At 43.6% G+C, this 12,840-nt stretch overlaps 1 protein-coding gene across 1 annotated transcript; it reads right to left on the bottom strand.

Annotated features, from left to right (window-relative positions):
- Window positions 1-1,732: 1,732 nt before the first annotated feature.
- LOC126514608 (putative olfactory receptor 2W6) lies at window positions 1,733-2,683 on the bottom strand. The gene has a single exon (XM_050163602.1). The coding sequence runs from the start codon at window positions 2,675-2,677 to the stop codon at window positions 1,733-1,735; it is 945 nt and encodes a 314-aa protein (XP_050019559.1). The 5' UTR covers window positions 2,678-2,683.
- Between the last annotated feature and the right edge of the window lie 10,157 nt (window positions 2,684-12,840).

Here is a 12,840-nt window from a genome sequence, read left to right as displayed (position 1 = left end):
GAAATTCTGCAACTCATAGTAAGTTCTACTTTCTAAATATACTGATTTTGCAAGCTTGGTCCTCAGTAATTTTTTTTTAAATATAATTTTTTATTGAAAGAAAAAAAATTTTCCGCCTCCTCCCCGCCTCCCATTTCCCTCCCCGGCTCCCTTTTCCCCCCTCCTCCCTCTCCTCTCCCCCTCCCCCCACTCCTCTCCCTCTCCCTCTCCAGTCTGAGGGGCAGTCAGGGTTCCCTGCCCTGTGGAAAGTCCAAAGTCCTCCCCGCTCCATCTTGGTCTAGGAAGGTGGACATCCAAACTGGCTAGGCTCCCACAAAGCCAGAACATGAAGTAGGATCAAAACCCAGTGGCATTGTCCTTGGCTTCTCAGCAGCCCTCATTGTCCGCCATATTCAGAGAGTCCGGTTTTATCCCATGGTTTTTCAGTCGTAGTCCAGCTGGCCTTGGTGAGCTCACAATAGATCAGCCCCACTGTCTCCGTGGGTGGGTGCACCCCTCGTGGTCCTGACTTCTTTGCTCATATTTTCCCTCCTTCTGCTCCTCCTTGGGACATTGGGAGCTCAGTCCGGTGCTCCAGTGTGGGTCTCTGTCTCTATCTCCATCCATCTCCAGATGAAGGTTCTATGGTGATATGCAAGATATTCATCAGTATGGCTATAGGATAGGGTCATTTCAGGTTCTCTGTCCTCAGCTGCCCCAGGAACTAACTGGGGACATAGCCCTGGGCACCTGGGAGCACCAAATCTCTTGCCAACCCTAAGATGGCTCCCTTAATTAAGATGTGTGCTTCCCTGCTCCCCTATCCCCTCAGTAATTTTTGATGGGGTGGTAGGTAATGTAAATACAGGAGAGCTCTCTTTGGAGAGGGATATTTACAGCTATTTGTGATTAGCTGCTTAAAGAAACCAGAGTTATCAGTTCCAAGTCTGTGTCCTTTGCTGTAGGTAGCCTACTTAGAAGTACTTTGCTTTGGAAAACATCCAGGGGGAAGGTACAGGTGACTGACTCAGCAATTCCTATTCAGACAGTAGCTTAAAGGTGAGCCCTCGCCTGGGGAGCCTCCACACGCCCAGCACAAAATGCTATGATTTTTACTGATGCTGATGTCTTCTAGTCTGAAAAATACCAGTCATAAATATGACAGACTTGAGCAAAGGCCACATTCGTTGTCTCATTGTTTTCGGTGTTGATTACATCGTGTGCAGGTTGTTCAGTGTCTCTGTAGGTGCCCTGCAGTTGTGGCTAGTTCATGAGAGTAAAGACATCCCAGAGCAATGCCTACAGATGGGGGAAGATACTTCCCATCCGGAGATGCAGGGTTGGCTCAGTCTCAGACTCACATGGTTATCTACACACCCGAGGTCACAATGTAACACATTCATTCAGGTTGAGCAGCCTCAATCTGAAAATTCAAAACCTAAATTTCCAAAATCCCAAGCTTTTTGAGCACCAGCATGACACTCACCACGAATGGAAAAGTACACTTCATGAAGCAGACCATAGGCAGAGCACAGGCGCCTTAAAAATACTGTATAAAGTTACTTATAGACTATGCACAAAGGATATTTGTGAAACATAAGCGAACCTCATTTTAGCCTAGGGGTTCTTCCCCAAGTTATTTCATCACACACAAGCAAATGCTTTATAACAATGAAATCCAAGGCAGTTCTAGTCTCAAGGAATTTGGATAAGGCTACTATGGCCACCTTGTGTTGGTCAAGTGTTCCTCTGCTTAAGCGTCTCCAGTCCCTTTCTCTCGTCCTAGTAACTTCCTCACTGCCGCCTTCACATCCTTGTTCCTCAGTGTATAGATGAGGGGGTTGACGCTGGGTGTGACGATGGTATAGAAGAGAGTGAGAAATTTGCCTTGATCTTGGGAGTAGCTGTTGGCCGGCTGCAAGTACATGTAGATGATGGTCCCATAGAAGAGGGAGACCACAGTCAGGTGGGACGAGCAGGTGTTGAAAGCCTTCCTGCGCCCTGCTGTTGACTTCATCCTCAGCACCGTGGCAGCAATCAAGCTGTAAGATAGAAGGATGAGGGAGAGGGGCACCAGGAGAAGGACCACCCCCAGGACAAAAGCACAAGCTTCTACAAGCGTGGTGTCTTGGCAGGACATGGCAATGAGGGCAGGCATCTCACAGAGGAAGTGGTCCACCCTCCGATGTCCACACCGGGAGAGCTGCATCGTCTGAGGACACATGACAAATGAGTTTAGGAAGCCACAGCACCAGGCAACACTCACCAGCTGTAGGCAGAGGCGTGGGTGCATGACCACTGTGTAGTGCAGGGGCTGGCAGACAGCCACATAGCGGTCATAGGACATGACGGCCAAGAGAACACACTCAGTGGAGCCCAGAACCATATAGATGTAGAGTTGAGCTGCACAACCATGGTAGGTAATGCTCTTGTCCGGGCCCCAAAGATTCCACAGCAGCTGGGGGACAATGCTCGTAGTAAAGCAAAGATCCAGGAAAGACAGGTTCCCAAGAAAGAAGTACATGGGCGTGTGGAGCCTGGGGTCTATGAGTGACAAGAGGATGATCGCAGTGTTGCCCACCAGAGTTAGGACATAAAAGACTAAGATAAAAGTGAAGAGAAGCATCTCCAGGCTAGGCCGATCAGAAAATCCCACCAGGATGAAGGCCTGTAGGTAGCTGTCATTGGTCCTCCCCATAACCTTTGCCAGCCAGCTATTATGAAGAAACAACACAAGAAAGCTATTTGGTATTTCTTTTTTGGCATACATTTAACTAATAGTTATATGCAAAGTTGTGTAACTGAAGCCCTTGAGGGAGAGAGGACTCTGCAGTTGTCCTCTTTGGAGAAAAAAAATGTATATGGATAATGACAAAGAAAGAGGAGAAAGTTAAGGTTCATTAAAACAATATTCACTAAAATTCTGTTTGAAAAAAATCACTCCCAATGGATCAGGAGATCCCAAGAAAGTGATAGCATTATAGAATTCTAGATGTGAATATTGTTTCTTTGTTTATATTCTAAATACAAGAACTTGACATGTGGCAGATTAAGCAAAAATTTATCTAAAAAGGAAGTAGTCTGTAGAAAGGCACGAAGGAGCAATTATTTCATGGATGATGCTGAGAGTTATTAAAATTCATATCAGTCACAGATGGTGATTAAAGCCAGGGGAAGTACACATCAGGAAACTCCTTAAAGGTCAGTAATTTGATTAAGATGGAACTTATTTCTCTCCCAAGAGCTTACATGAAGAAAAGCCAGCACAGAAGGATGCTAAACTGTAAGCCAGACACTTACAGACCTGTCACAGGGTCATCTCGACTGTTTCCTGGAACAGAAGAGCATTGTCCATGAAGAAAAATGCTGAAGATAGCATGGAATGACAGCTCCATATCAAAGGAAGATTCGTGTGCCAGTTAGAGCCATGGGCTCAGAGTTTGCTCACTCTGCCTTCCTCCATTAGTGCTGTCTAACTCACGCCCGTCAGGACTGTGGTTAATGTTAGCGCTCCCTCTCTGCTGCTGGCATGTGGCAGCTTTTAGTAAAGCCATTAATAAAAAAAAAGCTTATGTTTATTCTCAAAATCTACAAATGTAGAGCATTTGATAGGTCTCTGGGCTAAGACAGCCCCATACACAGGTGTCCTGTTCAAGCTGGATAGCTTTTTATTGAAGAGAGGTGGAGGAGGAGTGTGTTTTGTATCTCAGCAGGAATGGAAAAACGGGTAGAAAAAGAGACACAAATGAGCATCAAATTCACTGTGTTCAACTCGATGCACTTGCCTGTTTCTGAGCTGGATGCAGCTGCTGACTTCCAAGTCAGGATTCTAGATTGCAGGTTGGTGCTGGGACCTTTTTCCCTGGCTCTCCAACAAAGGGAACACTCGGCAGTAATCACATATTCAATAGGGTCCAAAACCAGCTACGAGACTCATCAACACAGCCAAACCCATGTCACAGTCCCCATCCTTGTTCTTACCAGAGTGTGAAATACCTAAGATCCTGTCATCTCTCCTCACTCAATTCCAGAGGTCAGCCAGGAGTTTTCCCAGAAATAAGGCAGCCAGTTCTGGCCACCTTTAGTTTCTAGAAATCCAGTGGAAAAGAAATGACTAACCACGAGCAGGCAAGGCCAAGGATGGCATCTTCTACTGTGGCTACACTGGCAGCATGGTGGTGTTCAAATCATGGTGTCTCATCTCACCGCTGGGTGCAGACACCCTAGGGTCAGAAGACAGAAGATTGACCTAGGGATAAAGGGAAACATGCCTAGTTCTAATAGCCTGGAGAATATGAACATCATTTTATTGGTTCTTATGAGGTAAATAGGAACAAATTTTAATAACCTGCTGATTTGGAGATTTAGAAGAGTCTGGGGACAGAAAAGAAACAAGCACCTGTTTACAGATGAGGTCCTCGGGGGGAATGTTGTTTTCCTGGAGAGATTCACCCCATCCCTCCTCCCATTCAAAGACAGAACTCCCAAGGTAGCAGTGGTGGCAAGTCCCCAGAATGTGTCTCAGGGGCTCTATAAGAGAAAACTGATTTCTGGGTTGTATGTTAAAAAATATTTGTCCTGAAAACATTACACACACACACACACATACACACACACACACTTTGTGGCTTCCCTCCCTTTACTCCCAGTTCTTCTTTGCCAGATCTACCTCCTTTCTTTCTCTCATTAGAAAACAATAAGGTATGTAATATGTAAGGGATAATAATAAAAAAATAATTTTTAAGTGTGGGGAGATAAACAGAGTAATGAGTTGGGAATACACCCTCCATCATGGGAAGAATAGAGTGAGGGTAACAGGCACAGGACACTCTGGAGAAGCCAAGAGGACACTTCCTTCTCTGTACACTATACACTATTTAATTCCTGCCTGATTGGACACTACCAATCAAGAGTATGATACACAGCCAGTGCAATGATCACAAGTCATCGTACAGGTACCCTACCTCTCTTCCTCGCAGAGGGTGTGAATTCTAGGGGCCAAAATGAACTAATCTTAACTCTGGCAAGACAGTCATCATATGGGAACCCCACTCTCCACAGCACATTGAGGCAGGACCAAGGCCCTCCCCCTGCATTAAGGCTGAGCATGGCATCCCTCCATAAGAAATGGGATCCAACAAGCTAGCTCATGCACCAGAAATAGATCCTGGTCCTACTGCCAGGTGCCTCACACACAGTCCAAAGTTTAGTTCCATGGAGGCTCCACAGCCGTCGGTCTAGAGTTCATGAGTGTGCTATTGGTCTAGAGTTCATGAGTTTCCACGAGCTTGGTTCAGCTGTCTCTGTAGGTTTCTCCTTCATGCTCTTCACCTCCCTTGCTCATATATTTCCTCTCCCCTCTCTTTGACTGGATTCCTGAGCTCAGCCTGGTGCTTGGCTGTGGATCTCTGCATCTGGTTCTGTCAGTTGCTGGATGGAAGCTCTATATGGTAGTTGGGGTAGTCACCAATCTTATTACACAAGCAGGGCAGTTCAGACACCCGCTCCACTATTGCTAGGAGTCTTGGCTGGGGTCATCCTTGTGGATTCTTGGGAATTTCCCTAGCATCAGGTTTCTCCCTACCCCATAATGGCTCCTCTACCAAGATCTCTCTTTCATTTCTCTCCCACTCCATCCCTCTCCCCCATCGACCATCCCATTCCCTCAAGTTCTCATCTCCCATTCCATTCCCTTTACCGCCCCCACCTCAGTTAATCCCGGAGATCTCCTCTAATTCCCCTTTCCAGGGCGATTCATGTGTCTCTCTTAGGGTTTTCCTTGTTACCTAGCTTCTCTGGAGCTGTAGACTGTAGTCTGGTTGTCCTTTGCTTTATGTCTGATATCCACTTGTGAGTGAGTACACACCACGATTGTTTTTCTGAGTCTGGGTTGCCTCACTCAGGATGTTTTTTTCTAGTTCCATCCATTTGCCTGCAAATTTCGTGATGTCATTTTATTTTTACAGCTGAGTAATACTCCATTGTGTAAATGTACCACATTTTCTTTATCCATTCTTCAATTGAAGGCATCTAGATTGTTTCCAGGTTCTGGCTGTTATGAATAATGCTGCCATGAATGTTATTGAGTAAGTGTCCTTGTGGTGTGATTGAGCATCCTTCGGGCATATACCCAACTGTGGTATTACTGGGTGTATTGATTCCTGATCTAAGAAATCACCATACTGATTTCCAAAGTAACTGTACAAGTTTGCACTCCTACCAGCAGTGGAGGAGTGTTCCCCTTACTCCACATTCTCTCCAAATTAAGCTATTCTCAGTAGTTTTGATCTTAGATATTCTTACAGGTGTAAGATGATAGGTATCTCAGAGTTGTTTTGATTTGCATTTCCCTGATGATTAAGGATGTTGAGCAATTCTTTAAATGTCTTTTGGCCATTTGAGATTCTTCTGCTGAGAATTCTCTGTTTAGCTCTGTACCCCATTTTTAATTGGATTATTTTGTAATAATATTGGAGACTATCCCAACTACCATATAGAGCTTCCATCCAGCAACTGACAGAACCAGATGCAGAGATCCACAGCCAAGCCCTAGGCTGAGCTCCGGGAATCCAGTCAAAGAGAGGGGAGAGGAAATATATGAGCAAGGGAGGTGAAGATCATGAAGGAGAAATCTACAGAGACAGCTGAACCAAGCTCGTGGAAACTCATGAACTCTAGACCGACGGCTGTGGAGCCTCCATGGGACTGAACTAGGCCCTCTATATGTGGGAGACAGTGGTGAAGCTTGGACTATCTGTGAGGCTTCTGGAAGTAGGACAAGGATCTATTTCTAGCATGAGTAAGCTTGTTGGATCCCATTTCTTATGGAGGGATGACATGCTCAGCCTTAATGCAGGGGGAAGGTGATTGGTCCTACCCTAACTTAATGTGCCAGACTTTGTTGACTCCCTATGGGAGCCTTACCATAGGGAGTAAATGGGGACATGATCTGATGTAGGGTAGTAAAGGGGGGAGTGGAGGAAAGATGGGGGAAAAACTGTGATTGGAATATAAAATGAAATTTAAAAAAAATAAATGAATAAAATAAAAAGGAAAATATGAAGTAACCTAAGTAGTAACCTAAGGACCTAGAATTAATCAACACAAGATGCACAAATGTATGACATAAACATTTTAATAAATAAAATATGAACTATACAGTGTATAAAATATTGGACAAAATATTTTGTATCCTGATGACTTTACAAAGTGGGTCAAATAAAAGCTATGTGGATTGTGCAATCTAAAATAGGGTCAAACACATGGACTTGTGTTTGTTCTCAATAAACTGGTATGTATAGCCCAGGAAGGCCTGGAAATTACTAAATGACTCTGGCTGACTTTCAGTTTCGGATTCTACTGTAATAGGCTATGTCACTAGGATTATAGTGTGCGCCTCCACACCCTAAAAGACATCTTCTTTTAGAATCCACAGATACCAGGCAAACACACAATGCACACACAGGTGTTCAGGCAAGACACTTACATACATAAAATAAAAATAAATCCTTTTTAAAAATAAAAAACAAGTTTGCTCATGCCTTTCTAAATATGACAAGATTTTAATCACACACCAAAGCTGTGATCCTACAAAATCTGAATAGTGACTCTCGAGATACAGGAAACCCACATTTAAAGGAACCTGGTGCGTGTCGCAGTATATTAAATGTAGTATAGGTCAATAAACCATTTTATTGTAACAAGAACGGTCACTTCCCTTGTTCCAGAGATACGCTTCATTGACAGCTTGGTTTTGTTCTTTCTATATTCCTTCAATTCCAACTTTCTACCATATGCTGTTTTCCACACATCTTCCCTACACTTGATAGAACTGGTTCTACCATTGAAACCCACGCTCCTCTACATGCAAAATTTAAACCTTAGCTGTCTCTGTAACCAGCCACCTAGTATGATGCAGAGAATATTGGAAAGGCGGTGTAGAGTTGATGTGTACAGGAATGTACTGACTTTTGCTGTGAATAAAGACTATCTTACATTTTACAGAAACAGGGAGAGTACAGACAAAGTAGTGGCGGTGCTTCCAATGTGGCCTTTGGCTGAGGTAGAAAAGGTTGTGCCCCCTCTTCCTGGGGGTGGGGCTTTCATCAACACAGCCTGAGACCGCCTGGGTGGGATAGTAATGATGGTCTAGGTATTTCTCAAGAGGCCGGGCAGCCTGACCTTCAAAGGCCCTTGAAGGTTGATGGTGGAAGACAAGCAGCAAATGAGTTTACGATGTGGAGAAGGCACATTTCTAGGAAAGTGGTATCATGAAATTTATTTCATCCAGATGTCAAAAAGTTGCCCCTCTAGCAAGAAAATAAAAATCTACCCAACTTCTCAGTGCACTGTTGAAGTGATTTGCTTATGTTTAAAGTGCACTGACTTCGTTAAGGTGGACAGACTGCCCGTGTTTTATGCTCTTTGTTGGGACTCCCAGGCACATAAGGAGGCCACAGATTATCCTGATCCTGTCTTATAAAATAGTTTTTTTTTTATTCCATGTGTGGAATATTCCCCAGAACAAAGATGATTCTAGACACAATAAATGAAAAGAAACACAAATCCCATTAGCATACTCTTCTCCACAAACAGACCCTTAGACTTAATGATCTACACACAGCACTCAGCTTAGGTCTCAGAGGACGCAAGGAGTAAGCTCAGAAGCTCCTCCTGGCTCTCAGCATCACCAAATCCTCTTTCCTGGCTGGACTATGGTTACTCTACCTTCCCATCCTCTGAAAAAGAACCACATCTCTTTGAGTAAGGTCTCAACTTTCCCATTGCTGGGTCCTTACTTTGCATCTCTTCCTTCTTCAGCCTGGAGTAAGTGGATGGCTGTTGGGGAATATTATTTTCAGGTGAGTGTCTTTTGTTTACGCTGCATTTGTTAAACTCTGTGAAGCTGTGTTACTGTGCATGCCTGTCTAAAACACCTGATCATACTAATAAAGGGAGGAATGGCCACCAGCGAGGCAGGAGGAAGGACGGGTGGGGCTAGAAGGCAGAGAGTATAGATAGCCGGAGAAACAAAAAGGAGAAAGAGAACAAGGAGAGGAGGACATCGGGGGCCAGTCACCCAGCTACAGAGCCAGCCAAAGAGAAAGAAGAAAAGAAAGGTACACAAAAATAGAGAAAGATAAAAGCCCAGAGGCAAAAGGTAGATGTGTTAACATAAGAAAAACTGGCAAGAGATAAGCCAGGCTAAGACTGGGCATTCATAACTAAGAATAAGCCTCCGTGTGTGATTTATTTGGGAGCTGGGTGGTGGGCCCTCAAAAAAGTCAAAAAAGTAAAACAACACACAACAGCCATCTAAGGGCTTAGGAATGTGTAGCAAGACTACCTTTTCCTGGAGTGAATCTCACAAAGGATTAAAAAGAACATTCTCTCGGTCACTGAGGGGGGCTGCTCTAGCAAATGGGATGTAAAACAAATCCTAGAATCTAAAAGCTCCTGAGAGGCTGCCCTATAACCTAACCACGCTCCCCTTTCATTACAATGAATTCAGGACCTGTTAAGTCTCTGGTCGTTCAGTATTAGGACTAATATTTATAAAAATGGGAAGAAAACAAACTAAAATTTCTGTCATCTCATGATGATACAGGACAATAGCTACATTTAAAAGAAAGAAAGAAAGAAAGAAAGAAAGAAAGAAAGAAAGAAAGAAAGAAAGAAAGAAAGAAAGAAAGAAAAGAAAGAAAGACCTGGCCAGGTGGTGGTGGTGAACGTCTTTAATCCCAGGACTCAGGAGGCAGAGGCAGATGAATCTCTGAGTTAGAGGACAGCCTGTTTTACAGAGTGAGTTCTGCTGTAGCCAGGGCTACACAGAGAAATCCAGTCTAGGAATAAAAATATGAACCAAGTCTAAAATGATGGATAACATTTAAGAAAACAAATGGAAAGAAATTTAAATTATAAGTAAAAGAAACATCACTTGAAAGTGATTATGGGTAGCAACAACTACATGTATTGTAATAAAGAAAGAGAAAGAGGGGCTGGAGAGATGGCTCAGAGGTTAAGAGCATTGCCTGCTCTTCCAAAGGTCCTGAGTTCAATTCCCAGCAACCACATGGTGGTTCACAACCATCTGTAGTGGGGTCTGGCGCCCTCTTCTGGCCTGCAGGCATACACACAGAAAGAATATTGTATACATAATAAATAAATAAATAAATAAATAAATAAATAAATAAATAAATATTAAAAAAAAGAAAGAGAAAGAAAAAAAGAAAGAGGGAGGGAGGGAGGTTGGCAAGATCATCATTATGTCCACATTTGTGTGAAACAATGCTGAGAGAAATGATTATCATTAATATGATAGGAGCTAATTGGAGATTCCAATCTGGCTAATCCCAGGATACAACTATTCATCCCTGCATTTAAATAGCTGCTGCAGGCCCGAGCTAAGACCTAGGGGGATTGTAAACTCCCCACCTGCTCTGAAGGAGTAGGGACAGCCTGTGGGTAACTAGCACAGTGGATGAACACAAGTAAGATAGAAACAAGGGCAGATGATAGAAAGTTTCACAGAGAAAATGACGCTGGACCGAGGAAGCACAAAGGTCCACACCCTGCAAATGTAAGAAGGAGAGAAGCATGTGCAAAGGAAGCAGGTAGAAGTCAGTGCTTTCAGTTTGAGGTTTTGGCACAGGTAGAGAGACTAGCTTTGACGAGAGAGGAAGTGAGGGACAGCACATGTTGGTGCTTTGCGGCTTCTCACGGGCTTTCACACAGAGCAGTAAAATGAGGACAGCGGTTTCTGAGGTCTGCTCAAGCAGGCTAGTGTGACTCAGCTAGTGGCTGGTGTTCGTGTGAGCAGGATCATCAAGGCGACAGACGAGTGGCTCTTTGTCTGGGCAGTTAACCTATTCCTGGAATTCATGAAGAATTCTTTTCTTTGTAGCCTCGCTCCACTAAAGCTAGTCACCACTGCTAATTGGTGTGCTCTTCCCTGGGGGGGACTCTCGCTCCCAGTCTTTGCAATCTTCAGTTGCCTATCATTCTTTGTGTAGGGATAAGGCCTCCTGGGCTTTCCCCAGCAACTTTGGCATGTCTATCGTTTTTGTCCTTGTTCAGCTGATGCTTAGGCAGCATGTCAGTGAGACTTTGTGCATGACTTCTAAGATTCCTGACGACAGTCTCATAGCAAACTCTGATCTTCGGGCTCTTACAATCTTTACACCTCCTCTTCCAGAATGTTCCCTAGGCTATATAGGATACGTTTATTGTAGATGAATCCATTTGTGTTTGGGCTCAACAACTCTGCATTTCTATTAGTTGAGGTTTTCTGGAATCTTCTCTCTTCGATGCAAAGAGAAATTTTCTTGATGAGGGGCAAAGACTACACTTATCAGGATATAAGGATAAATATTTAGCATGTAGTTAGGAGTTATGCTGGTTTATTAAAGTGGCAGTTGTGGATTTCCCTCCAGGAACCAGGGCTTCACTAGCACTAAGTAGTTAGCTAGGTTTCCAGAACCAGGAATGGTTCTCATCTTGTTGAGCAGGCCCTACGTCCAATCAGAAAGCTGTTGGTTACTCCCAAGGCATGGGTGTCACTACTGCACTCTTAGGGTTATTGTGTCCATGGTTTTTTTTTCTTTCTTTCTTGGTTCATATGTCTCATAATTAGGTAGGACTATTGGTTGCTTCACCCTCTGGAGGCTTTCATGGAGTCTTCTGGTACCATAAAAGTCCTCAGGGAAGAGACATTCCAGTTCAGGTGCCTCTGGGCCCTGTGTCGTGTGTGCGTGGTGTCTTCAGCAATGACATACCTTCCATTTCTGGAGGGCAGCCAAGGACAATAGCAAAACCGCTTGTAATAGTTTGGGAGTCTCTTGGACAACCCTGATTAACAACTCAAAAGAAGGTTTCTCATGCCTGGTGTTGGGGTCTTTGCTAAGTGGTCTTTGGCTCTTGGAAGATTGTCAGCCCAGATGAGAAATTTTCATTTAGACTATGCATGTTTATATACAGACATAAGTGTTTTATAGGCGGGATTTTTTTAGTTAGTAGTATGGTTTATTATTATATTTTTCAGACATCCTTGCTGTTATTTACATTCCCCCTCCTTCTGTATCTATCCTATCTCCTTTCCCCTCCCTAACAAGAGCCCCCTTTTCCCACTTCCCTTATCAGATTGTTTGTACCCTTCTATCTCCTCTCTATCGCTCCCCACACTCCTGCACAGGCAATGATCCATTTTACTTTCCTGGTTGCTGTAATTGCTACAGGGTATGTACTCAGACCCGAAAATTTGGAGTGAGAAGCCTCCAGTGAAAGAGAACGCGGGACATTCATCTGTCTGAGCCTGGATTACTTCACTCAATATGATCTTTTCTAGGTCCATCCATTTACCTGCAGAGTTCATGATCTCATTTTTCTTTCTAGCTGAATAGTATTCCTCAGTGTTGAGCAAGTATCTGTGGAGTAGGCTGTCAAGTCCTTTGGGCATATGCTAAGGAGTGGTATAACTAGGTCACATGATAGAAAAATTTTTTTAGCTTTTTGAGGATTTGCCATGCTGGTTTCCATGGTGACTGAGGTAGTTTGCGATCCCATACACAATGAATGAAAGCTCCCTTTCTCTACATCCTCTCCAGCATTTGTTGTTAGTTGTTTTGATCTTCGCCAGTCTCAGTAGAGTAAGGTGAAACCGCAATGCTGTTTCAATTTAAATTTCCTTAATTCTAAGGGATGATAAACATTTTTTGAGATATTTATTTTTTGTTAGAGAATTTTGGGGGAATTAATTGTAATTAAATTACATTAATTGTAATTAAATTAATTAAATGTAATTGCAACATTTCTTCCTTTCGTTTCCCTCCTTTAAACCCTCCCATAGAGCCCTCCTTGCTCTCT

This window comes from Alexandromys fortis, unplaced genomic scaffold, assembly GCF_014885135.2.
Source record: "Alexandromys fortis isolate MF-2015 unplaced genomic scaffold, M_Fortis_MF-2015_v1.1 scaffold_149, whole genome shotgun sequence".
Taxonomy (NCBI): domain Eukaryota; kingdom Metazoa; phylum Chordata; class Mammalia; order Rodentia; family Cricetidae; genus Alexandromys; species Alexandromys fortis.
The sequence above is the reverse complement of the archived record's forward strand: the minus strand, read 5'-3'. Positions and strand labels throughout refer to the sequence as shown.

Coding starts and splice junctions, on each gene's coding strand:
- LOC126514608 (XM_050163602.1), bottom strand. CDS start 2,677: ATGGGGAGGACCAATGACAGCTACCTACAGGCCTTCATCCTGGTGGGA.